At 37.6% G+C, this 26019-nt stretch overlaps 1 protein-coding gene across 1 annotated transcript; it reads left to right on the top strand.

Annotated features, from left to right (window-relative positions):
* The first annotated feature begins 950 nt into the window (after positions 1-950).
* On the top strand, positions 951-25975 carry LOC130434683 (tyrosine-protein phosphatase non-receptor type 14-like). Its single transcript, XM_056764973.1, is given in 21 exon segments — positions 951-1219; positions 10123-10320; positions 10323-10465; positions 11984-12153; positions 13653-13750; positions 15130-15197; positions 15296-15366; positions 15713-15800; positions 16743-16831; positions 17090-17177; positions 17323-17405; positions 18311-18362; positions 18551-18602; positions 18885-20188; positions 21213-21395; positions 21532-21660; positions 21731-21949; positions 23039-23167; positions 23238-23472; positions 23591-23754; positions 24792-25975. Coding segments are annotated over 20 exon segments (3525 nt in total). The 5' UTR covers positions 951-1219; positions 10123-10289; the 3' UTR covers positions 24921-25975.
* Positions 25976-26019: the final 44 nt, after the last annotated feature.

A 26019-nucleotide genomic window follows, 5' to 3' on the forward strand; every position in this document is an offset into this window, starting at 1 on the left:
TTATCCCCCATTGACAACCAAAACAATACTTTTTTTAATCTGTTAAACACAAAAGACATGTAGAATTAAGACAGCAACAGTCTGAGCACTTTTGACAACCATTGTATTTCTTTCCTACTTTGGTTGTCAATGAGGGGCAAAATCTGTCCGGTTATGAGCATTCTTCCAAATATCTTTCTTTGGTACATCAAAACAAATAAATGTATACACATTTGGAGCAACTGGAAGGTGAGTAAATGATGACAGATTTTTCATGTTTGGGTGAAGAATCCCTTTAAGGTCTGATTCACAAACCTGCACTGCTCTTCATTTATTTTTATAAATTAAATAAATAGATCAATCTTCTTTTAAAAATAACCTAAATTAAGTTTTGCATTAATTCAAGCAAAAACAACTATTGGGTATAGCCTAGAAGATTTGGACAGCTCAATAGCATTTCTCGATTCACATAGAAAAGCATTTGGCAAAACGACAAAGAAAACCAATTTGCAAATAGAGAGAACTTGGCCAATGCTATTAGAAATATAGTTTAATTCTTTTATCGTTTTGTTTACGTTTTAAATTGAATATACGGTCTATTTTTTTCTGTTGTTCTTTTAAACTCAATTTAAAACGGGAATAAATAAACCATTTTAAATACTTATATTAATTTGTGAAATATTTATGTAGTATGTGTATGTACGTAAAACCGTATCGTTTTAAAGCTCATTGCAAAACAAAATCTGGAAATGTTGCTAGTTTGCACTAAATAACGCTACTAATGTTTCAAAGGCAAGATAAAGTAAAAAATGATCTTTTAAAACGAAAATGATTTAAAATCTGTTTAGGGACTAAAAATGTCGTCACAATGCCAATAATAACTGATATTATATCAATGTCCCCACATTGTAGGGTTTAACAAGAGCACACACACACACACACACACACACACACTAAGTAGCTTTGTTTGCTCACACTCCAGCTCTTTCTCCTCTTCACATTCCTCACATTCCTCATTCCTGATGTCAGGAGGGCAGGAGACCGCATTCAGGAGATCCACATGAGATCCAGATGAGAACTCGCGGTGACTCCATGAGTTCTGACGGAGCTGTGCATGAGGTCTGATGAAGGGTTCGTCGTGAAGGATTATATTTCTATGCTCGCTAGGATTACTCGCTTTTCTTTCATTCAGTTCTCCGTTTGTGTGTCTGTCGACGCGACATGTAGCGCTGAGATCACGGTGAGTGTGAAAATCGCACATCTTTGCGGACTCCTGAGACTTTTCCCACTTTCTTTTACGGCCGTGAAGGCCACAGGCTTTCTTTCTATCAACGTTTGCCACCGTCAAGCGACTTTCATGTTGTGTTTCGGAGATTTATTTCGATGAGACTCGATCTTTCCTTTCTGTCGATAGTCACTTTATCAACTTTAATCGCTTGAAAAACACCGATCGTGTTTCTCTCACACGCATGGACGATATTAAATACTGTAGTAGCCTAGACTGTGTATTTACAATAGCAAACTTCAGTCTATCGTAGTATCCTATATTATACGTTTTAATGTGTGCTGCAATGTTTTATAGTGAATTGACAAACTATAGTAAACTTGGACGGAAAACTATAAAAAGTACAGTTTACTTTAGTAAATACTAGGCTAAATACAGCATTCTTTTTTTCATGTGGCAGTGCTTTACTCTGTTTAAGATAAAGAGCTGATTTTGTATTTATTAAACATTTCTCATACTATACAGGCTCCATTCCTCTAAAAGGTTTTTAATAGTTGAGAGCTTGTTTTCTTCTTCTTTCTTTCTTTCTTTCTTTCTTTAATGGGATGACATGTAAAGACACGCTTCACAGTTTCATCATGCAGCCTTGCAGAACAAAACACACACAAACTTGTGTTGAAAAAGTGAACATATAGTGGCGCAGAAGTGTTTGGACAGGCCTAAATGCACTTATGCATTATAAAACAAGTTTCACATCTCAGGCCAAGCCATATGAAAAAGAATGTAGTATAATGTATAGCTTTTTCTATAGTTGGCCTACACTGCAGTTAGTATACTGCAATACACTTCTATAGGAAAGTATAGTGTATTCTGAATAGGTTTAGGAATCGGATACATTATATAAAATAAAATTTAAATTCCTATTATTAATTCCAGTGTGCACATTTACAGAAATGCTGATCTCTCAATAAAATCGATTATGAAAATATACCATATTTTACTATAGTAACCAACTTGCATTTAGAGTAAAGCAGAGTAACCACAACTTTACCGTAGTTTTATTATAGTAACTACAGTTTAACCATGATATTTTAAGTTGTATACATAAATCTGACTATGTGTATATTCTTAAAATGCAAACCAGTCAATAAGCAGTCTAAGGGACCATACAGGTTGATATCTAAATGTTTTAACTTTATTTTTACAACTTTGGAATCCAAACTGGGAATTGACAAGAATTAGAATCGATAAGCGGAATTGGAATTGATAAAATTCTGTGCTAATTCTGAAACTGTTAACTTCTATAGAAAATGGGTAACTGTAATATTTACTAATAAATTATAATAATAATACATTTTATTTATAACACACCTTTATCATGCTCAATTAAATACATTACATATGTAAAAGAAATGAAAAAAAAAACACACAATAAAACCCCTTGATATCAGTCAGTTTACAACCCTTCAACATTGTAAGCAATCTTAAAAAGGTCCGTTTTCAGAAGTTTCTTAAAGGAACTTTGTGTGGGAGCGCTTTTAAAACACTTCTGAATCTTATAGCGAATCCCTATAGTAAATTGATATGGAGTATGCGATAACTACACTTGTTGTTATTCTAGAACACTTAAATTTTCCCGGACGCTCAAATTTAAACAAATCGAATTTGTTTTTGTGCATTTCAATTAATTTCAATTGAACTGTGGTTGGTTTGTTTTGATTTATGCCAGAATAACTAAAAAACACAGCTAACTTACACAACAAAACGCAATAAAAACATGATAACCTAATAAAAACAAGATTCTTCAAACATTAAAAAGTCGCCCTTATTTTGGAACCAAACTCTTCAAATAAAAGTTACTGTATATGGTTCACGTATTTTATACTATACATTATATATAGGTTTCATTAAGGATATCACATTGACATATTGTTTGATAAAACTCGACCGTATACACCATAACATACACACTTATTTCCGACTACACCACCATGTTTGACCTGTTTTTGACTTCAAAAGTACGATAATTCCTCATGATATAGACTCAGTAAGATGCTGCAAAACTCTTCCTTTAAGATATTGATGTGATACAGCATTACACAGTTTCTGTAGATCTGTCGGCTGCGCATTCATCATCTGAATCGCCCGTGTTTTTTCATCACCTTCAAGATCTCTATAAAATTGATCTGGTGATTAGCTAATTTAGTGTCTTTCTGTCATGTTAAAGATGATGTGAGCTTTATGACATATCGTAAAATTGTCTGGTTGGAAGTAGATGTTAAAAGACTGTGACCATAAAGTCAAGGGACCCAAATGGTGCCAAGAAAAGGCACTTAGAGTAAATTACTTTTCATTCCCATTCAGATGCTGTGTATAAACTTCAGCAGTTACTTATGACTTATTTTTTAGTTACGGTCACGTGATTGGCTGGTGAGATATTTGCATATTGAAGTGGCCGGTGAGTGGATAGCTTTTGATCTCTTTATTAACCAAGCAGAAAACACAAGTCATTCTTCAGAGTTGGTGGTGTGATTGACAAATGCAGAACACAGGTTAAAGCAAAGGTTGACTCTCAGATGTAATGGTTGTTATTGAGAGCAGAGAGCAGGTTTGAACGTGTTGCTGAATGTCATTATTAAGAGCATGAGAGAGAGCAAGCACTTTACCGTGGAGTGATGAAGAACTGTGAGCATTTGTTTTGAGTAAGGATGTAACGAATCACTCAGCTCAAGATAAGATGCTATTCATGATATGTCACTAACAAAACTAAACTTCAATTTTAAAACAAAGTCCAAATCAAATAAAACATGCAATTTAAAATAATACAAAAATCTCTTTAAAATAAACAAACTAAGATTTTGTCCGTGGTTTTCTTGGATTTTTTACATTTAAGAAACAACAGCATATCCATGTTTTCAAAGTTTGCACGCTTTAAACACAGGGGCCCCTGCTGTTCAAAACATGTATTGCGATTCAAAAACATCTCAACCGGCTTGAATCTTAACTCAATATAATCAAATTTTGACCAACTCACAGTGAATTGTTACATCTCTAGTAGGATTGTGATGAGACGCTGTTCCCTCGAGATGAGACAAGACATGTGATTGGGTTTTTAGACTTTGTTAAAGAAATCCTTAATGATGAAATATATAGGAAAAAACTGTCGTTATAAATGTAGTCATTATAAATTACCTTGTACTTTATGAAACACATGAAACTTCTATTTTAAAGAATTATTATATAATGCAGCAATGAACAATATGTAAACACTGCAAAATGTTTTGTCACAAACTCAACTGACAGGCAGTAATTGCACAAAAATGATGCTTTGTTTTCTCAACAGGTGCAGCTTTAAGTAAAGAAATCTGTCTGTTTTCTCTATATGCTTTTGCATAGTGCTCAACTGCTCATGTTAGCAGAGATGGCAATCATATCGCAATGTCAATCCTCCTTCCTCCACTGGCTGAACACTCATAGTTTTCAGAGAAACACTTAAAACTACATAAACACATCATGTTTTATGCTTCCATTGCACATAAGAGACAGATGATCTGTTTTTGAAGAGGTTTGCCTGTGAATGTATTTGAAATAACGCAATGGGAACTTGCAATTTCTATAGTGTACTTTTTGTACAGTCAGCTCAGCTGATCAGCTGCTACCAAAGCTGGCAGTCGGAAGTACCGTAAACACTCGTGCTTAGTATGCACGAGGGGCTGCAGACGTGAGAGATTCACGCAAACGTTGAAACCCTTCCGTCAAGCGTGTTTAAAACACAACAGACATCACATGCATGTTTTAATGGTACAATTGTTACTATCTTGTTTTAAACTATTCATTTCTGGGTGGATGCTACTAACTCTTGAAGTTTGCAGCACCAGTGCTTCTAAGGAAAAAAGTTAATTTCGAGCCCTGATCTCTATTTATTTGCTTAAATATTATGTATAAAAGTTACCTTTGCCTGCTATTCACTTGTTAAAGAATTCTAAACTTAGTTATGAAAGGGGATACTGTTACCATGACAGCATAAAAGGAGATTTTAAGTCAATCAACAGCACTATTTCCTCTCACAATCAGTAGAAAATGTGGTAAAAAAAATCTGGCATGTACCGGGAAACCAGTATAAATCTAGAACATTTTTGGTCATACCGCCCAGCCCTACCCATCATCCCAATTGCTTGTGGAAATTGTGTTCTCGCGGGACCAGTCGGATCTCGTCACACCCCTAATCCCTTGTCTTAAGAAAGAATAATAAATAGGCTTTTCAACAATGAATATACATAAATGATGTGTGTGGTGACGTAACAACATCATCTGATGAGTTAACACGATGATAGATTCATTATTGCTGATGCGAAGTTGTGTGTTGTTATTAAATCCTTTTTTCTTTTTAATAAATGTCATACAGGCAAAAACAGATTTAAGATTATGGAATAAAAAAACATGCAATATTGTTTAGTTTACTTTACAGAATGGAATTTGAATATAAGCCAAAGTGCTGGATGATTTCATAAAAAGTACAGCACCGTTTTGGCAGAGACTGTAAGTTTGGAATGCTTTGATCTTCTATGTGTGAATTTTGTTGGTGTTTTGAAGCACATCTTTGATAGATATCCTTATGCAAACACATACTAAAAGCAAAACAAACTTAGATTTGATTTCACTGGGACTTTAAAGGTACATTGATTGCTGGCATTAGTGTTAGGTATGTCATGGGTCACAGACTTCCTGACGTATTTTAGAAAGAAATTGTTTTAATTTTCCACAATAACAAAATAATGCTATTACGCTGTAAAGAAAGACCCCTGTCTGATAGCACTTTCGTCCTCCACCCAAAGGTGAGAGATGACACAGACAATTACAGTATGAATTGGTGTAAACAGTTTTCCTTACATGTCGTGAAAGGTGCTTTACATGAAAGGCGACATGATATTCTTTGTGTGCAAAACACTTTCAGAAAAGCAGCCTCTCTCAGGTATTTGTGGATCATGTCTTTTAAGTGTCTGATGTTGAACAACTATTCAACCGTTGTGTCACAGCCCTTATAATTGTGGTGTGCATAACCTGCGTGTGCTCATATTCTTGCCGTTGTGAACGTTGTGCGATTACTCATTGACACACAGGGATCTGGGAGCATTCCTGTGCCAGGTGTGTTGTGTTATTGGCCTGGAATCTAGGCAGATCTCCAAATGGACTATCAGCTCGGCACAGCCAGAGCTCGACAAGACCCGACACATTTCAGCTGTCATCTGTGTTGTTCTGGATTTACTCATCTCTAGCTGAACGTGACATGAAGACTAAAATTGTTGTGTAGAAATAAATTGCAAGGTTTGGTTAAATGCATTTCAGTAGATAACAAAAGCCACGGCTTCTCACGGGCTCTCCTGAAACACAAACAGAAGTCTGGGATGTTCGGTATGTGAATGCATGTTGTTTATATGATCCTGTTTAGATGCAGGACCGTGACATGCAGATATGAGGGTCCCACATACAATAGAACTCTATTTTTGGTCTTTCTCTTGATTGAGAAGACAACAGGTTGTTGATAAACCACATACAGTAAGTAATACCTGGAATACATGATTGGTTGTTATCATTGTAAACAATAATAAAGCAACATCGGGGTGATTTTCACGAAATCTTGGTATCAAGATGTCAAACACGATTTTCTTAACAACACTCGGAGCGAGAAATTTCCTTTTTAATTTATTAAAAACAAGGTATGGCAGGTTTAAAATCGCTTATATAAAAACTAAACTGACCGTTTAACACAAGTTTGAACTTTTTTTAACAAAAACAGTGCCTGTAAAATTCTCATTATCGTAACCGTTTAAAAACTGGCCATTCCAAAACATGATTTGCCAGAAAAGGTGAAGCCATGATGCCTTAGCAAGTTTTGAATAATCATACATAATAAGTAGGGGTGTGACAAGATGTCGTGGCACTAGATCCGAGTACTGGGCTCGAAAATGCGACCATTCTAGTCGCATATGCTCCCTAAATTTAACCCGTGCGACCTCAAAAAATATTTGGGAGCATTTGTGCGAGTGAACATTTTGTTGTGAAAAGTGTGTCATCAGACCCTAATAATTAGACATTAATGAAGTGTGTTTTAATAGCGACAAACTCTGTGATGACAATAGAAAAGGAGCTATGTACACATTGTGACAAGAGAAAATAAAATTTTTAACTCGAAAAAGATAGTAATCTGGTAATCTCATTTGAAAGGTACTGGAAGATGTGTTTCTTTAAATAGAATCAAACTTTATATAAAAAAAAATTGTGTGTTACAGAGGATGAGAATATCCGTCATTGACGTGTTTTCTTTACACTATTTCTTAATTTTTTATCATATTTATATAGAGTATACTTTACATTTAACCGTCATATGAGAACGTCTAGTTGAACATCCAATTGTTTTTGTCAGAATGTCTTAATTTTGCTTATTAAATTAAAGCAAAAAATTCACTCAGGACAAATCAGGATGCGTTACGGTAATGAGATTTTCATCAGAAGATAAAAAATAAAATAATTTGTTCCTACGTTAACATTATGCCTTGTGCAAGGTAGAGAACACAATCATTTTTTGTCAACATATTTATTATTATAATGTTCTTTGTTACCCAATTATATGTTTTATAATTCAAATATTTGTGGTTTAGTAAAAATGACCCATCACACAATCAAGTGTTTTTGTGTATATGCAAACATATAAAGTTGCATTGTAATGTCCAATGGTGAGATGCTTTTCTGTACTGTTGCATAATATAAGTGGATTTGCCATTGTTCAATAAATCCATGTGGTTTTTTTATATATCAGGCTACAAACATGTCATTGTAAGCCCACAATGTGGTTTCCCTCTTTTGACTTTGTCCAGTAAACATCCACCCAGAAGTCCAGAACAAGAGCCGGCCACCACCCATAATCCCACATCACCACTCACATTCTCTACACAATATATACATTTGTTTATAGTAAGTGATAAATGCTGTTCAGAAGTCTGTTTTCTCGAATTGATTCTTGTGATCGCTGTCTTGTAGAAAATAAACTGTTATATTGATGTAAATCTGAAGAGGCTCTCAGACGGTGACTTTATCTGCTATAAACAGTCATGTTTGTCCATGTAGGCCTCGCATTTGTGGTTGTTGGTTTTTCTAGAAGTCTATACGCTTTCCCACTGTTCTCATCGTTGATGTTTTGTTTTGAAGACCTTTAGCAGCACATTTTTAACGACTCTTGCGGCAGTGCGTTTTCTTGAAGAAACCATTGTAAGGTTATTTTGAAAGGGTTTGTATTTTTGAGAATATTGAGTTCTTGTGTGGTTTTACTTTCAAAGGAAACACAGACATCCCAGATACAGTATCTGACTATGGGGAACAATTGTTTTGTCTTTGGAAACTATGATAAACGATAGAAATAGGATACCCAAAATTAATTGTTCATATTTTCCTCAGACTTATGTTGTCCCAAACTGATTTGAATTTGGAGTTATTGTATGACTTGAATTATGTTTACTGTGATTTGTTTTATGTAATAAAAGCTCCAGAAAGGACAATTAGAAGCTTAAAAAAGTCCATCTTCCAATGTCACCTTTGCTCTTACAAAAAATAAGTATAATTCATGTTCATTTTAAATATAATCAAGCAAAGTTCAAGTATGTTTTCAAATACACTTTATGTATGAATTATTATTATTAGTATACTTGTATGTGTACTTTTCCAATATATTCGGGCAATTTTTCGATAAAAGTGTACTTAAGTGTTATGATGGGTAACTCCTATGCGGTATTACGAAAACGTAATATAATGGTACTTTCCAGATTTATACCGCAGATTTGACGGTATTTTTTACCACATTTTCTACTGATTGAGAGAGCAAATACTGATGTTGATTGACTTAAAATGCCCTGTTATACTGTCATGGTGACAGTGACAGTATCCCCTAAAAAACTGCAAAGTTTAGGCTTCATTAACACCCAAATAGCATGCAAAGGTAAATTGTATACATCATATTTAAGCAAATAAATCGAGAACAGCGCTCAAAATGAAAAGTTTGGATCACCCACCCAAAAATAGATACCATGGTCTGTCTGAATAGTGGAAAACAAAATAGTAAAATTTTTACCATTAAAACATCCATGTGATGTCTGTTGTGTTCAACATAGTCACAATGGCTTCATGATTTCCTGAAATCATTTTTTTTATTCATAAAACAAAGGCTTAAATTAGATTTGTGAAAGGAAAGCGATCGCATCACGCTGTTAATCCTCCTTCCTCTACTGACCCTAATTTCTCATCCTAGCAGAAACAGTTCAAACTAAAAACAAAACATATTATATGCTTATATTGAGCATGTATGAGGGGAACCCGATCGCTTTATGAAGATGTTTGTTCGTGAGCGTATTTAATGTAACGTTATAAGAACTTGCAATTGTGACACACGTCCTGCTGTTCATCCGACAGATATATGTAACATTACCTCTCTTGCGTGAAACGAACGAGAACACCCAAACGCCTCCGTTTAGCGCATGTTTGTATAGAAGAATTGTGATAAAGTAGTGACACTGAAACAGTGTCGTGCTGTGCCGCGTTCTGCACGTTGTTTAAGCGACATACACTGGTGTTCCGGTATATTAAACATTAACAAAAATACACACCGGTATTCTGTATAACCCGGTATATCGCCCAGCACTATGGTGGGTTCACACCCAACGTGCAGAATCATGTTCCCTTGCACGGAAGACGCATTTGGGACGAATATAGCATGTTCGCGGCAATCACGGCGTTACGTCAGAAATCAGAATGTCATTACTGTCAAACCTGACACGACACAACATATTTCATTTTTCTTTTTGGTGACCCATTTCTATACTACTGAGGTATTTTTCTATCCTCAAAGACTCACTTTTTTCTTTTCACAGATTTTCTCTGGTTGTTTGTTCCGTGTCTGGTCGTGGTGATGGGGTTGTCTCATTACCTCAGCAGCGTGGATGTTGGTCATCATCAGGTGAAGCAGAGCTGATGGAGTCCTGTCACTGACCGCTGACATTTAAACGCTTGTGCGGCCCATCTGAACGCAGGCTTCGTCATGCCGTTTGGCCTGAAAATACGAAGTCGCACACGCGTTATAATGTCCTTAGTAAGAACTACTTTGTGACGCGTATCCGTATGCTAAGTAATGATGTGATCGAGTGCACGCTGTCCGTGGAGAGCACGGGTCAAGAGTGTCTGGAGGCCGTCGCGCAGCGGCTTGAGTTACGAGAGGTGAGTGATTGTCTATGCTTTTGTTTCCATTTTTGAATTAAAGATGGTAGTGATCAGTAACTTTTTGAGTGGGAGCATGAATATATAATGACAGTCATCTTAATGTCAGTAAGTGTCCCAATTCTCCCTTAATTCAACCTATAATAATTCATACTTGTTTAGTTTTTTGTATTTATTTGTTTAATCCCTGCATCTTTCATTCATGCATATGTGAATGATTTTCAGGCTAGAAAACAGGCTGCTGGATTCTTTTATAATATGGTTCAAACTTTTTGAATTTGAATTGTTGCCATTATCACTGTGTAGTTTTCCAAACAGTTCCACATGTGTTATGGTGTTTAGTCTGCGCAAAGATGTTATCCAGTCATAACAGGACGTGTTTACATTCACAGCCTTATAAGCACAAGCAATGATAAAATCGAGTGTTCATTTCACAGGGCGGGAGAGAAAGGAATTACTGCATTAAATGTGACACAAAACTATGAAAGAAATGCAATGTGGCCACACTTTAACTGTGTTAGAATCTGAAGATACAGTCACATTACTGCTCGCATATTATCAAATTCATGGCAAGTGAGACTTCATGAGAGTCTACAGGTGCTTGGGGACAAATTTGATGTACATCACACAAGTTTTGTGGACGGTTTATTAAAAACTATGATTTCAAGAAAATTCATTGTGGTGGACATGAAGTATGATAGACAACAAATCGAATGATTACAGTCACATGACTATTTGGCAGATTTATTATTTGTTTTAAGCATTAAATATATTTGGTTGTGATCTTTTGATCACTCGGGGCGCTACACCAAAACTTTGTAAGTACCCTCAGAGCTGTGCTGACCGAACATATCAAGTATCCTAGCGATACGTAATTGCAGTGGTAGGAAGCAGACAATATTTCAAACGGCCACCCAAAATGGCCAACCAAGGTCAAAAGGGAATTGTTCGACTCGATATAAGCATATAAAGAGGCTTATAACACTTATAATTAGGCCGAAGTTTTCAAAAGTCGATTTGTGATGACAGATGCTAAGTTTCATACCAATTCACAAAAGTTTTGCGAAGATAGAGTCTTCTGTTCATTTTGACGTGCTTGCTGTTGAATTGTTTAATGTCGTATAACCGTTTGATGAACCTTAAATCTTTCAACAACTTTTTGTCATAAGTGTTTCTTCACTTAGAGCTAAAAAGTTATGTGCATGTGTTTGAGTTTGAGACTTCAAATTTGCTATGGTAATGTTTCAGACTGTCCTCTACAAGTGTGCCCAATTTTAGAATTTGCTATAGTTGATAATATCGGCTGCCATATACGCTTTGACGGAAGAACACAAAAGAATATTTATAAAATGTAATAAAACGTTATAAAACAATAGTCTGTCATTTAAGTACATTGTGAATAGACTTTAATTAATTTGAAAAAATGTAATTGTTCTTTAATTAAGATTTGACTCAGAATTAGCGGGATTTATGAGAGTATTTGATGTTAAAGCGTGATTTTCTCTTTGTGTCTGTCAGACTCATTATTTCGGCCTGTGGTTCCACACAAAGTCTCAGTCACAGAGATGGGTTGACCTAGAGAAAGCTCTGAAGAAACAGTTGGATAAGTTTGGCAGCGAGCCGATGCTGTTCTTCGGGGTCATGTTCTACCTACCGAGTGTGTCTCGACTCCAGCAGGAAGTCACCAGGTGCGTCTTTCCAATCTTGTCGTTTTTTTCTTAATTGCATCTTTTCATTATGACTTTGATGCGTCTTTACACATGTACAGTCATTTTTAATTTCCACACAAATAAAAAGTTCAATTTACATTTTATCTTTGTTTACATTTGGGTGATTTTCATACGCCAGTGAATTTGGGCTTTATTCTGTAAACTTTTTTGGTTTGGATGATGTAGCAATTGTTTAACTTGAAAAGTGTCTTTAGAGGATGGTGCCACCTGGTGGCCGGCAGAGTCCCTACAGCTCAGAAGCTCACATTTCGCACTTTTTGCACATTAAAACATAAAAGTGTAGCTGTTAAATATAAAAGTCTTGAGATGTAAGTGCGTCTGTTCACCCATACTGCCATTGATAAACGTCTGGTGACTCTAAATGCACACGATCTACTGCCTGCCACTTTTCTTAACATGCATGAAAAGAGATCACAGTCACAATGATTTCAGCCCCCGAGGACACAGGATTGGCCAACACTTTCAGACATCTCACAGGTCTCAGATCAGTCCCTGTACTGATGTTTGGGTAATTAAAGGGTTACGGTGGCTCGCTCACACTGTAATGACAGGCCAGGATGGGAAAGATTATAACCTTCATCTAAATACCAGCGCAAGAAATAGCAACAGAATGAAAGAATGAACGAGCAAGAGAAATAAGGATATACAAGCTGTGTGTATAAGGATAAACAGTACAAGCTTGTTTCGGAAGTCTACGTCCTCCGGAGGTCTCATTTGAATCTTGCTACGCAATTTGATGACATTAAAGCATTTAATAGAACAAACCTGATTCGGCACTTAAGTTTAATAATTATTAATTATATAGCAAAAGTATACAATAATAACAAAGGCAACATCTATGGTATTACTTTAACTGAAAATAAGATTAACGGTTTTCAGAGAGCTTACATATCAGTTATATAAAAGCTTGAACCATCGGAATCGGGATCAGATCACAGATCAGGATGAAAAGAAATCAGTACTCGTATCGGCTGCAAAAGTGTATCGGCTGCGGGAGCATCCTTATTGAACATGATGTTTAACATCAAATTGAATGTATTGTGTTCATGTATAATGTATAATGTACCATAACATTTAATTTCAGTAACATTCTGGTCGAAGACTTGTATTAACAATGACAGTAAGAAAACATATTCAAGCCAGAGGCGATGAAGAAACCAGAACTCCAGAAGATGTACTAGGAAAAACCCTCGGGAAAACTCGCTTGACATGATTTATATGCTTGGAGGAGTCAGTCGTTTGAAACTCCTGAGAAAAACTCAGAAGGGTATTTTTTTTAGCATTTCGGCCATAAATGGAAGATTTGAACCAATGCTGAAATTATGAAAAAATAGGGTTATTTTATAGGAGGCTTGACCACTGTAGCAGATACATTGTGATGTAATAATGTTAAGAAGAGAATCTAAAATGTTGAGTCATCTGTAAATGTTAGAAACTCATCCATGAATGTGTTTCAGGTATCAGTATTACCTGCAGGTGAAGGAGGACGTCTTGAGGGGACGTCTACACTGTACCGTAGAGCAGGGCATCCGACTGGCAGGCCTCGCCGTACAGGGTATGTGTGAACGACCATAGATATAAAGAACTAGATGCCCCCTTCAAGCCCTTCAGGCATGAAGACGTGTCGCCATCTTGGAACGGTCCACTGCCGTCACTCACACAGTGTGCAGTCATGGGTGTGAAAACGACAAGGATTTGAATTCCCCAAAAATGGAATACCCTTAGTTGTGGTCATGTGTTAGTTCAGCAAATATAATGTTTGAGCTTTCATTCATAATCATACATGCATATAGTTTCAAACGCACCATTAGCTTGCTCTTGAGTGTTAACGGACCGGCTTGCCTCACAGGGTGCCAGATCTGTGAAACAATATGTTCGTATGGAGTCTAATGTCCCAAAAACAGAACTTAACATTCATTAATAATATCATTTTAGGATTGACAGCCACATAACAAAATCCTTCCACTCCTAACCTGTGGAAAAAATCCCTGATCACTTTTATCTTTATATCTTGTTGTATGGCTAACCTAAGCTGCGTAAGCTTCTAGCGAGCTGAATACGCTTTATAAATTAAAAACTTAAAATGACACTTTGAATAAAAGTTTACGAAAAACATATAGAAACTTCTTTTTGTCAAACCTTCTTATACACGACAGCTTAACTAACAAAAAAATCACTTTTGAGATTTTAAAATGACGTTGGTTTTATTTTTGGAAATAACTAAAAAAAAAAGAACAAGATTTGTTTTATTTCAATCGAGTAGCAATTAGACGTTCTTTTCGCCAGTAGAATTACACCTGGTCCTAAGCGGACACAATTCACACGGGAGGCAGAATCTGCATGACACCGGCTCACAAAATAATATGGTGGAGGACCTAGATATAGAGAATGTGAAGGTGACGTCACAACCTATGTTGCTGTGGCGCCGCCATCTTGGGAGGAAGATGCTCCACTTCTATTATTGTTTTGATATCTACCGTTACTTGCGTTGTTTGATATATGGAGAAATCGAAAGTGAAAGAACCAAGGGGTTTTCCTGAACGACTCTTGTGTAATTCTATTGCAGTTTTTTAACACAGCAAGACCGACCTACAATAGTTATATTGATAATTGAACTAGAAAAACAAAACTCTGCATTGAACGCCTCCCAAGATAGCGCGGCGTGACGTTGATGAACAAGCTCAATAGCGCCCCCATAGAAACAGCTGTTCCAAAAGGTTTTATATGATAGTGGCTGATATTTTAAGTGTTTTTCATAGTGATTATCTTTTTTTTTTTTCTTGTGGAATAGCTTGATAAGCTGCGTAATGGAGCAATATGTAAATATTTTCTTAAACAATTTACGTTTAAAAGTTCTAGATCTGAAAGCATCAACCAAATGTAGGAATGTAATAGTATTCAATAATTTGTATTGTTCTGTGTTCATCTTTCCAGCTGACTTTGGAGATTATTCTCAGTTTGTGTCTCAAGATTTCCTCAGGGAATATGTTCTGTTCCCTGTGGTAAGTGTGTGTTTAATGACACCAGGGTTGTCGTAAAACTTTAAGAGTGTTTTCTTCCATAATATGTTTTCATCACTATGGTCTGTCTGTGTGTGTAGAGCTGGGCTCCTGTTGATAAGATGTTGGAGGAATGGACACAGGCCGTAGCGGAGGAACACAAGAGTCACTGGTGAACTATTACAGCATTCTCCTCTATTCCATTCACTAACACATCTGTTGTGTACTTGTATGTTGTTTTAGATTGTGTTTGTAGGTTGATCTGGTTGTTTGTATGTTGTGTTTATATATTTATCTATGGTTTGTGTTTGTATGTTTATGTTTCTTTTTTTTGTAGATCTGTGTTATGTGTTGAGTTTTTGTGTTGACTGTTCTGTATGTTGATCTGGTATGTTGTGTTTATACTGCATGTTGATCTGGTTGTGTATGTTGCGTTAGATATTCGGTTGTGTGTTGATCTCGCCATGTGTTTGTGTGTTGATGTGTATGTTGTGTGTTTATGTGGTTATGTGTTTCAGTCACATGCCCCAGGCGGAGGCGGAGCTGCTGTACATTAAGGAGGTGGAGAAGTTAGATGGCTTTGGTCAGGAAAGTTTTCCTGCAAAGGTGAGTGTTGACGTGCTTGTATGCGTCGTGACTATTCTAAATCTTTGTATTAATGTATTGTATATGGACCAGGCTTTTTTCGGTTTCTTGCACAATGAAATTGACATATTTGTTCCATTTAATGTTTATTTAAAAACGAGAAAATGAATGGTGAATGCACACCATGCTGAATGCTTTTTTCGGCACACCACCACCCTCGTTTCAGAGCCCATTACTTTTTTTAACCGGCATGTGTATTTCTAATGCACGTATGATGCTTTTTCTATTGCACGGATATTTGTAATGCACATATATTTAGCGCATTTTGAAAATGCAGATGTCATCCACTTTTTTATAGGGAATAAACTATTTTTTGTGCGTAAATGTTTTAAGTTGCTCAGAAGGAGCTCTTTTCTCACAAGCGTGTCTGTGTAGAGATGGAGACCACCTGTCACAGTGTTGTTGGAAGAGGGCTTTTTCTCTTATGGTCAGGTCAGGTTTGAGGCGTCGCATGTATGGAAGCCACATGGCCCAAACTATAGACCTTCTGTCTACATGCTGCTTTCTGTTTATCTTTGTTTTCTTGCCATGCTCCATATGTATATGTCACACAGACGCTCGAGGCTGTTCATCCGGTCTGTTGATCTGACATACTTTAGTTTTTGTTGCTTTGTGTGTATACTTCCAAGTTTCTATACTTATTAAACCTTTCATGCCTAAACTAATGACAACCTCAGGCAGGATTTCAGGATTTTTTCTCTCTTTTAGGGAATCTAAATCGCTCTGTTTGCGATTTTACTGCCTCCACTCACAAAAATAAAGTTTTGATAGTTTACGGTAGTAAATTCACAAAATATCTTCATGGAAAAAGATCTTAATATACTGAGGATTTTTGATCTGGTTTCACTCATTACACTGAAGATGATGTGAATACTCATGAATGTTTCTGTGTTGTGTTTTTAGGATAACTACACCAATGACATCATCATAGGCGTGTCTTTCATCGGCGTGTTTGTCAAGCACAGGAACGGCAGATCCATAATGCTCCACCGGTAACACATCACATCACTTATCGACCCACAGAGTTTTCCTTTTCTGTCAAAAATGCATCATGTGTACCAACCTCTTTTGGATAAATCATATAACGTCCTGTTGGTCTATGGTATTATTCTAGTGGATGTGTAATTCTTAAGATGTGTAAATATCGTCCAATTGCAGTGGATGAGATTAACTACAAACACATTGATGAATAAACATAGAAGCTGCTCTTAGATCATCTCAACGTTTTGACACTGAATTACTTATTTTAGTTGGAAAGATATCGGCACCATCGGGCACAACAAATCGGCCATCACTGTAGAGATAACCAGCAGAGACGACACCATCATGTTCCACATGGTCAGCACATTTTTTTCCAAATGTTCATCATATCCCCTGTTCTGATCATTCTGGTTCAGTCTGCCTTACTTCGTCATCTCATTATTTCTGTCTTATGATAAATGTGTTTTGGTCCGGATGATATTTCTCTTCTATTTATCTTTAGGAGGATATGGAAATGGCCAAATACATCGCACGCCTTTTTACGGCCAGACACAAGTTCTACAGGCAGAATAAGATTTCCGCTGAGTGAGTCTCAAAGCAACACAACTGCTTGTCTCTCAATACACTCTTCTTATAAAGTAATACTAGAATAGTTAATAACCTTCTCTAATAACGTTTTCATAATGCATTTGAGATGCGTTTCCCGAGCAAGGACATAACTCGCTGGTTAACCAATAGTGCCATGCATCGTAGGAGAAACTAACTACCTAGTCACGACTGTTTCTCCAAAACATAGTTACTTTGTCGTACATATGTCGTTTGAACCAAGTTGGTTTAACAATATATAGTAGTTGATGACATTACACAGGTGGAAGAGTAGAAATTTCTACTAGTTAATCCTTTCAGAACAATTTAACGGTATATTATTGCTCTAAAAATTGCATATTACATCAATAAAAGCGATGAGTTTTGTAAAAAGTGCGGCAGTTTCAAAGAGGAGATACAAACATGCACAGTATGTGGAAAATACAGCGCTTTTAAACCTTAAATCGTGTATACACATTGCATTACATCTAAAACAACCATAATATTCTTTTAGCCTTTAATATTTTATTTTTTATTAAATCGATAACTCTTCTTTGTGAAGGTTTATCGGAAGTTAAGTTTGGGCCACATCACGTTTGTTTATGCTCTTGCCTCTGAAACCATTTAAATAGTATGCATACGTTGCATATATACTTCTACAACAGATAAAACACAGCACACTTCATACCATATTGTATTCCACAACCACCTTTCTTCTCAAGTTGCATCCATGAAAAGCCACAATTTTCTTTTTACATTTTGACCGCATTATGGCATTTTATCAAAAAAAACTGAATAACAGTTTTAAGAGGACTTGATAATCACTTTCTCTCTGTCAGTTAACTAATGTGTGTGATTGGAGAAGTGACTGTATTAAAGTGTAATATACTCTCACATAACCGCAGGCCTTCACGATCACCTGTGCCAGTCAGGAGAAGACACACCTGGAACAGAGCGGTATGACCTTTAATCATATAACTAAATAAATGTAGTCATTCATGTCAACTATTGAAACAGATCAGACTGGATGTTTCGTAAAGTCAGTCAATCTGATTTCAGCTTTTCATTTGAGTTTTTTTAAGCGCATGCGAGTTGAATCTCACCTTTTTTGAAAATCAAAAACTTTTTTGTATCCTATTTTGCAGTCAAAGGCGTCTTCATATACAGACCACTATCAGGACAGACAGGGCTCTCAAGGTGAAATTCCCTCTATTCCACATCAAACTTGTGACTGATGTATTAGATGATAGTTGATCATTTCTGTTTGTCTGGTTTGTTATGCACATGTGTTATCTTACTGTTAGGTTCAATTGTTTCTGAAATGTCTATGGAAGATAGGACTGATGTTTTTGTGTAAGCTCATAACCATTTAAGCTATACTCCTGCAAGAGTCGGAGAGAAAATAGGAAATACCCATAATGCACTGCAAGAGGAGCACTATTTTAGAATACTCATAACCCTTTCATTTGCTCTTCACAGACAGCATCTTCCACGATGACCCTTATTGTAAATCAGAAAGCAGTCTTGACCGATGTCCCGTAGAGTTCGGCTTTCCGAACGGCTCCGTTCACAACGGCAGCATGTGCAGCACTCCGAGCGTCAGCTCGCTCAATCGCTCTCAGACGTTTCTTCATTCCTCTCCGATGTCATCCAATCTCTGCATCCCCGGCAGTGAACTGATGCGTCCCGACTACATCCCCAACCACCGTCACTCAGCCATCATCGCACCTTCCTACCGTCCCACCCCCGATTACGACGCTGTCATGCGACAAAAGCTCCAAGTCTTTGCGACCACGCCCAACAGCAGCTGCCATAGCCAGTCGCTGCGCAGCCTGAACATCACAAACACACACGTGTACCAGCAGCCGCAGGTTTTAGTCTACAGTCAGCCGGAGATGAGGAAACGTGGTTTGTACGTGGGGCCGAACGGGACGGGAAGAGCCACTCACTCTCCATTCGGACAACACATGGGACCTCTGCCGTCCCACTCTGTGCCCGGTATTGGACACGGAACGGGTCAATGCGCCTCAAGTGCGGGAAACGGCATCTCTCACACGGTCAGCACCCCGGAGCTCGCCAACACGCAGCAGCAGGTCGCCAACGGAAGGGCAGAAGAACCGAGTTACATCACAGCGGCCGCTAACATGCTGAGGAATTATCTTTCCCGTCCACCCCCTCCGTATCCAACGTTTCGCCCAGCCACGAGCACCCCGGACCTGGCCGGCCACAGGCAGCGCTGCATTGGTAACTCCAGTCCGGAGCTGGTCATGAGAAAAGTGCAGCTGTCTGTGAAAACCTTCCAGCCGGACAGTTCGACGGTCATGCATCAGTCGCTGCAGGAGGTCAGCGCACCTCTCATGGTGCTCAAGCACTGCGGCACGCCTCGAAAACGTCACAGCGTGGAAGTGGTGGGGGGCCAGCGGTTCATGGAGACCCACGGAAACGTCGCTCTGCCTCGCAGGAACACGTCACGAGAACAAGCCCCGCCCGCTCACCAAGCAAAGCCCAAAGAGGTGGAGGTGGCTGCGCAGAAATTATCGCCCCCTACTGGTCAGTCTGTGTACCAGCATGAGAAGACCCTCTCCAATGTCACCATGTTTATTCACAGCAGTGAGAGCGAGGAGGAGGATGCTCCGGATCTGGACGTTCACATTCCAGGTCTGAATGAGGATATTAGTGCTCAGTATCAGGCGGCTCTCGCCAACATTCCCAACAAACCCCCCCCGGAGTATCCGGGGTCCCGACAGAGCGGCAGCACTACAGCACTGCGACATCCAAACCTGGTACAGCTGTTATCTCCTATCGTTTGTTCAAATTCGTCACGTCATTAACGTCTGTGTTTGTGTGCCACCGAAGTGCAACACTTTTAGTGTTCGGAAAAACTGCACACTAGTTTTTGGTGTTGCATTTAAAGGCATAGTTCTTATGCCAATCCCAGATGTGTTCGTCTTTAAATATGGTAGCACGTCGTTATATACATCTGGGATGGAATGATGCCGGGTAAATTAGAAGATCTTTTTTTCTAAATATTCAGAAGTTTTCATTTATCTGGGTCATTCTCACGAAACCACAGACAAAGCATCATTTTAACATAGAAATGAATTATTTATGCATTTTATAGCTTTTTCTGTTGAAATTCTCATTACTGTAACACGCGTGCATTATATGTTGATACTTAAACCAAGTAAAACATTCTGAAAAAAACCTGAATGTTCAACAAGATGTTCTCAAATGACAAAAATTATTGACAGAATATTCATGTAGAACAAATCAAAGAAATGTCAATGACTTATGTTCTCATCCTTCATAACATTAGGACACACACAAATATATTAACTTTAAGTTTGATTTCTGCCAGTACCATTCAAATGTATAACATGTCTAATGATTACTTAATTTTTTTTGTTAAGAACGTAATATTCTCTCATCACGTTGTGTACACAACTTCTTTGATTCTCATTAGAGATTTTCCACATATAAAAAAAATGTCACATGTTTAACTTCCTATTAAAATAAACAGCATATGATGTATGATTTATAAAATCATAAACTCTCTTAGGCGTTTAAAAAAATTACTCAAATGGTTACGGTAATGTATATATATTTCGTAAAAAATAATCAATAGATTGCAATAGATTCTTTTAAACATGTCATACCTTTTTATTAAATAAATCAAAAGAATCATGTTTGACATCTTGAGACCAAGATTTCGCGAGAATCACCCGTTCCACGGCTCTCCTGTAATACCACTACAGGCCAGAGTCTGGGAATCCCTGTCTGAGACTATCTGGTGTTGTTTGTCTTCAGGACAGTAGCGATGAGACTGGCGATGTCGTGGATCAGACCGGCCTCAGCGGCACCACGTCGGTTTCTGAACCCGACCTGACCTGTGTGAAGGAGAGAGTGAGAAAAGAGCCTGTAAAAGAACGGCCCGTCTCGGAGATGTTCTCCATCGAGGACAGTATTGTGGAGAGAGAGATCGCTCAGAGGGTACAACACCTACATCCCCACTTCAAACATCTGAGTCTGAGAGCAGCTGTGATGTTTGACTCTCAGAGAGAAAGAGAGAGATGATGTAGATCTCATGTCCGTGATAATAACTGCAGGTTTGTTTTTTCTCTCAAAGTCTCTTGAGAAACAGAAGATGGAGAAGAGGCCGCTGATGATGGCTGCTCTCAACGGCTTGTATGTCACACACATGCCCGCTGAACACATGACCAAACACACGGCTCAACACAACAGCACAGATGAATGGGTGAGCCGACATTTCTACCGATTTCTCAGTCCAGGCAAGTTCATGTGTTATAAATATCTCTCTGTCTCAGTGCCAGATGCTGGAGCTCAAGTTAGAAGAAGAGAGACTCTTTACTGAATACGAACAGATTCCTAAGAAAAAAGCAAAATCCATTTTCACCACGGCGACGCTGCCGGACAACATCGAGCGCAATCGCTTCAGAGATGTTCTTCCGTATGAGGAGAACCGAGTAGAACTCGTCCCGAACAAAGAGAACAACACGGGATACATCAACGCCTCTCACATTAAGGTTGGAACAGGGCTTCTCAACTTTTTTGACTTCAAAGCCCCCCAGTGTATTCAACAATATTCAAAGACCCCCTCCCGCTCACAAAAATACAAAATTGTTACCCGATAAAATATTTCAGAGCTTGACAATAACTAATAAGTGTTTATTCGATATAAAAATGGACAGATAATAAGAAATATATATTTTTAGTTGTTTTAAAATGTACTGCAATGCTTATTTTGTCTCATTTTAAATTATTAGTCATCCCGAGGCCCCCTTGGAAGTCTTCTAGGGCCCCCCTGTTGAGAACCACTGGGTATGAAACACATGGCGTAAAACTCTCTTTACGTTCGGTGACATCATGTGCACCAGCACTAAGATGCTCCTGTTAGGGATGATTTGTCTTTTAAACAGCTTTAGAAAGCTTGGAAGAGCCAATGAAATCTTTCGCTGATATTTTTAGGACATTTATGATGCAACGCTTCCTGGCAGCTTAGCGTGTTTTCTCCGTTGTACAGCAGAGGGTGCTGTCACACATCTAATAATGCAAGAGCTGAATGGCAACTGTTTTTAAAAACACTGGCGGTGATATGGGGATTTACTGTGATTACAATCTTTAAAATGTCACTTCTTCTGTTCCTTTGAAGAAAGTCGATCATCTAGATTTGTTGTTGTGAATCGTTCGCAAGCCTGTGATGACGCGAATGGTCATCAGCATCGTAAATCCTCCTATACAAAATAAAAGTTTTTTTATATATATATATTTTTAAACATGTATGTACGATTGTAACACTATACTTTGTATTATATTATCTTTGCGTCAAATTACAAAAATTGTTACCGTTAAAGCGAGAGGCAAATTTGACATCATTCTCTTTCGGCTGCCATCATCAGACTCGATTTGTTTTCTTTTCGTCGAGAGTAGTGAAACCACAATCATTGAGAACAAGCTAATTGAGCGAATGAGAATGCAAAAAATATATTTGTGGAAGAATCTCCCATTCACCGCTATAGAAGTTGATCCGACTATGACGACTTCCGCTACTGAGAAACGTGTAAAAGATCTCTCACGTGTTTTGTTTAAAGTGAACTCTCTGTGTGTTTGTGCAGGTGACGATTTGTGGAGAAGAGTGGCACTACATCGCCACGCAAGGCCCTCTGCCCAACACCTGCCACGATTTCTGGCAGATGATCTGGGAACAGGGAGTCAGTGTCATCGCCATGGTTACAGCCGAGGAGGTAGTGCGGTCTTGATTGAATGAATGAAAGGCATTAATTGAAATGTTTCATACTTTCTGTCATGTTACAGGAGGGCGGACGCTCCAAGAGTCACAGGTACTGGCCCAAACTGGGCTCCAAACACAACTCGGCCACGCACGGCAAGTTTAAGGTCACCACCAAGTTCCGCACGGACTCTGGTTGCTATGCAACCACAGGGTTGAAGGTGAAACATCTGTTGTCGGGGCAGGAGCGTACCGTCTGGCATCTTCAGTACACGGACTGGCCTGAACACGGCTGCCCGGAATATGTGCAGGGATTTCTGTGTAAGCTCCGTACTGGGCCATAATTCAATGAAAATACTTTCTGTTTACCATAGCCCACACCGGACAGAGTAGGATTCCAGTTGTTCTTGTTCATAGCGTTTCGTCTTTCTCTCCTCAGCGTATCTTGAAGAGATCCAGTCAGTCCGGCGTCACACTAACAGCATGTTGGACACGTCCAAGAGTTTGAATCCTCCGGTGATCGTTCACTGCAGTGCAGGAGTGAGTCGCACCGGGGTTGTCATCCTCACAGAACTCATGATCAGCTGTCTGGAGCACAACCAGGTCTGAACGCTCTCTCGCTCTCTCCAGATATTGTCTTATTTTAACAACCTATACATCAATAGATAGCTTGTTTATTCAGTTTTCAGAATTTCGAAAGATTGACCCATATGACTGGTTTTGTCGTCCAGGGTGAAAATATTATAATAAAATGTATATTATTAAATGTAAATGATAAAAGTGATCTTATATTTAGAGTACATAGTAGTATTGCAGCCTATATTGGATTCAATGTTTATTTGACTAAATGATATAAAATTGTAGGTTTGTAATCGCTGTTATATTCATAGTGCTATCAACCCTTGAGCATCAATAACTCTGTTTTTAAACTGGACAAAAATAGTCATAGAAATGTTATATAGTCTACATTTTTTCCCACTTTCACTGACTTTAGTTTTCCATCTTTGATAGACTAAAATGGTGAAAATAGCATAATCGAAAAGTAAATTGTACACATTTGAAAGATGTATGATTATTTTTAACATTTTGAACCCTTGCTTGCATAACAAAAGCATTTCTTATACCAAATGCCTTAAATTCTTAGAAGAAAATGTTTGTCCATCCCCACCTGAGTGTGACAATTTAGTGTAACTTCTTTAAAAACACTTTTCAAAGCAAATTAGAGTAAAATATTGAAATTCAAATAAAATATATACCTCGTGCAAAATGTATGCTGGTTGCATTGAACAACAAAAGCACAAGGGTCAAGGAAGTATGTCTATATAATTTAAGATGTGTATTAGCAATAAGATTGTTATTCTCTGAATGTGACTGAATCGAAGACAACACATCATTTCAATGGACTGGTGTCAGAACTTGTCGTTTCATAGAAAGTCTTGTATGTATTTTTCATGACTATATGAATTATATAAAGTTCAGTTGATACAAAATTCCATGCAATGTTTTATTGGGTGGGGGGGCAAAATGGCAAGAAATGACAAAAAGAACAAGTCAAAGGTTTTCTGTTAATGTTCAGATTTTGACTTCCTATCAAAGGCAGTTATTTTTCTGATTTTGTGTGTGTTTTGTCTGTTGTTCAGCGGGTGGAGGTTGCAGCGATGTTGGGCCGTTTGAGACAGCAGCGGATGCTGATGGTACAGACGGTCTCACAGTATAAGTTTGTGTATCAGGTCCTCGTTCAGTTCCTCAAGCACTCCAGACTCATCTGAGCACTTTCCTTTCCTGACAATAATCCTACAAACAACTTACACTTGTCCATATCACACGTTTCCATCTGTTTGTCTTTTTTTGGCAGTGTATATGAGATGTTTACAATAAATGTAACATAAGGTGTTATCTCTCCGGAGTTCAGGTTTGAAGACCAATAGAGAAATTTTGACTCTCATTTCAAAAAAAGTTAAAAACATTCTTTAGTTGGAGATTAAAGAAACAGCCTGAACGTTCTAAACACTCTCTTCTGTCATTTTCTGCTAAATTCTTAAAGGAACAGTTTCCTCGATGTAGGACACATTTCTGTTCTACTGACAACAAAGATGTTTTTTTTGTTCCAGCCGTGGTCCTTTTGATTTATGAAATTCAAGAACTTGGGTGCCTTGTGAAAAATTGTAGATATCATATAATAAAAATATGGCATTATGGACGTCTAGCACCAATGCGAGGAAACTCAAACAAACTTGTTTGTTCAAGACTAATTTCAGTTCTTTCATGTATGACACTTCTGCACATAAACGTTTAAAACACCATTAACTCATTCCAGTGTTGATGTTTTGTATTATAACAGTATATTTTATACCATATTTATGCTGTGTTTGATAGTTTTTTATTTTGTAACTTTGATCTGAGGTCAGTTACGGTACCATTGTACAATTCAAGAGATTCGATTATTTTTCACATTTATTATTGATCAATTGGAGTATCGCTGAAATACTGAATATTGAAACTGCATTCAGTATTCAGGCACAAAAGTTGTTGTATATTGATGTATTTGTTTTGTTTCTATGAAATAAAACTAATATTAATAAGCTTAATTGATGTGAATATTTTATATTTTCTCCTGACATATTTTTGTGAAAAGATTATACAACTATGCATGCATTTTGTATTCAAATGTATATACTGTACTTGCTTTCACGAATGAATCAATTTCTTTGGCATTATTTTTTTACCTTACGCTTCTTAATCCCAATCTTGCATTTATTCACCAGACTTTTATTTTGTTAATGTGCTGCCAGTGCAAAGAATGCAATAAAGCATTATTATGTGAGCTTCTGTGTTATATTCATCGTAACGCTTAAGAAAGTCAACTTG

This window comes from Triplophysa dalaica, chromosome 13 (assembly GCF_015846415.1).
Source record: "Triplophysa dalaica isolate WHDGS20190420 chromosome 13, ASM1584641v1, whole genome shotgun sequence".
NCBI classification, from domain to species: domain Eukaryota; kingdom Metazoa; phylum Chordata; class Actinopteri; order Cypriniformes; family Nemacheilidae; genus Triplophysa; species Triplophysa dalaica.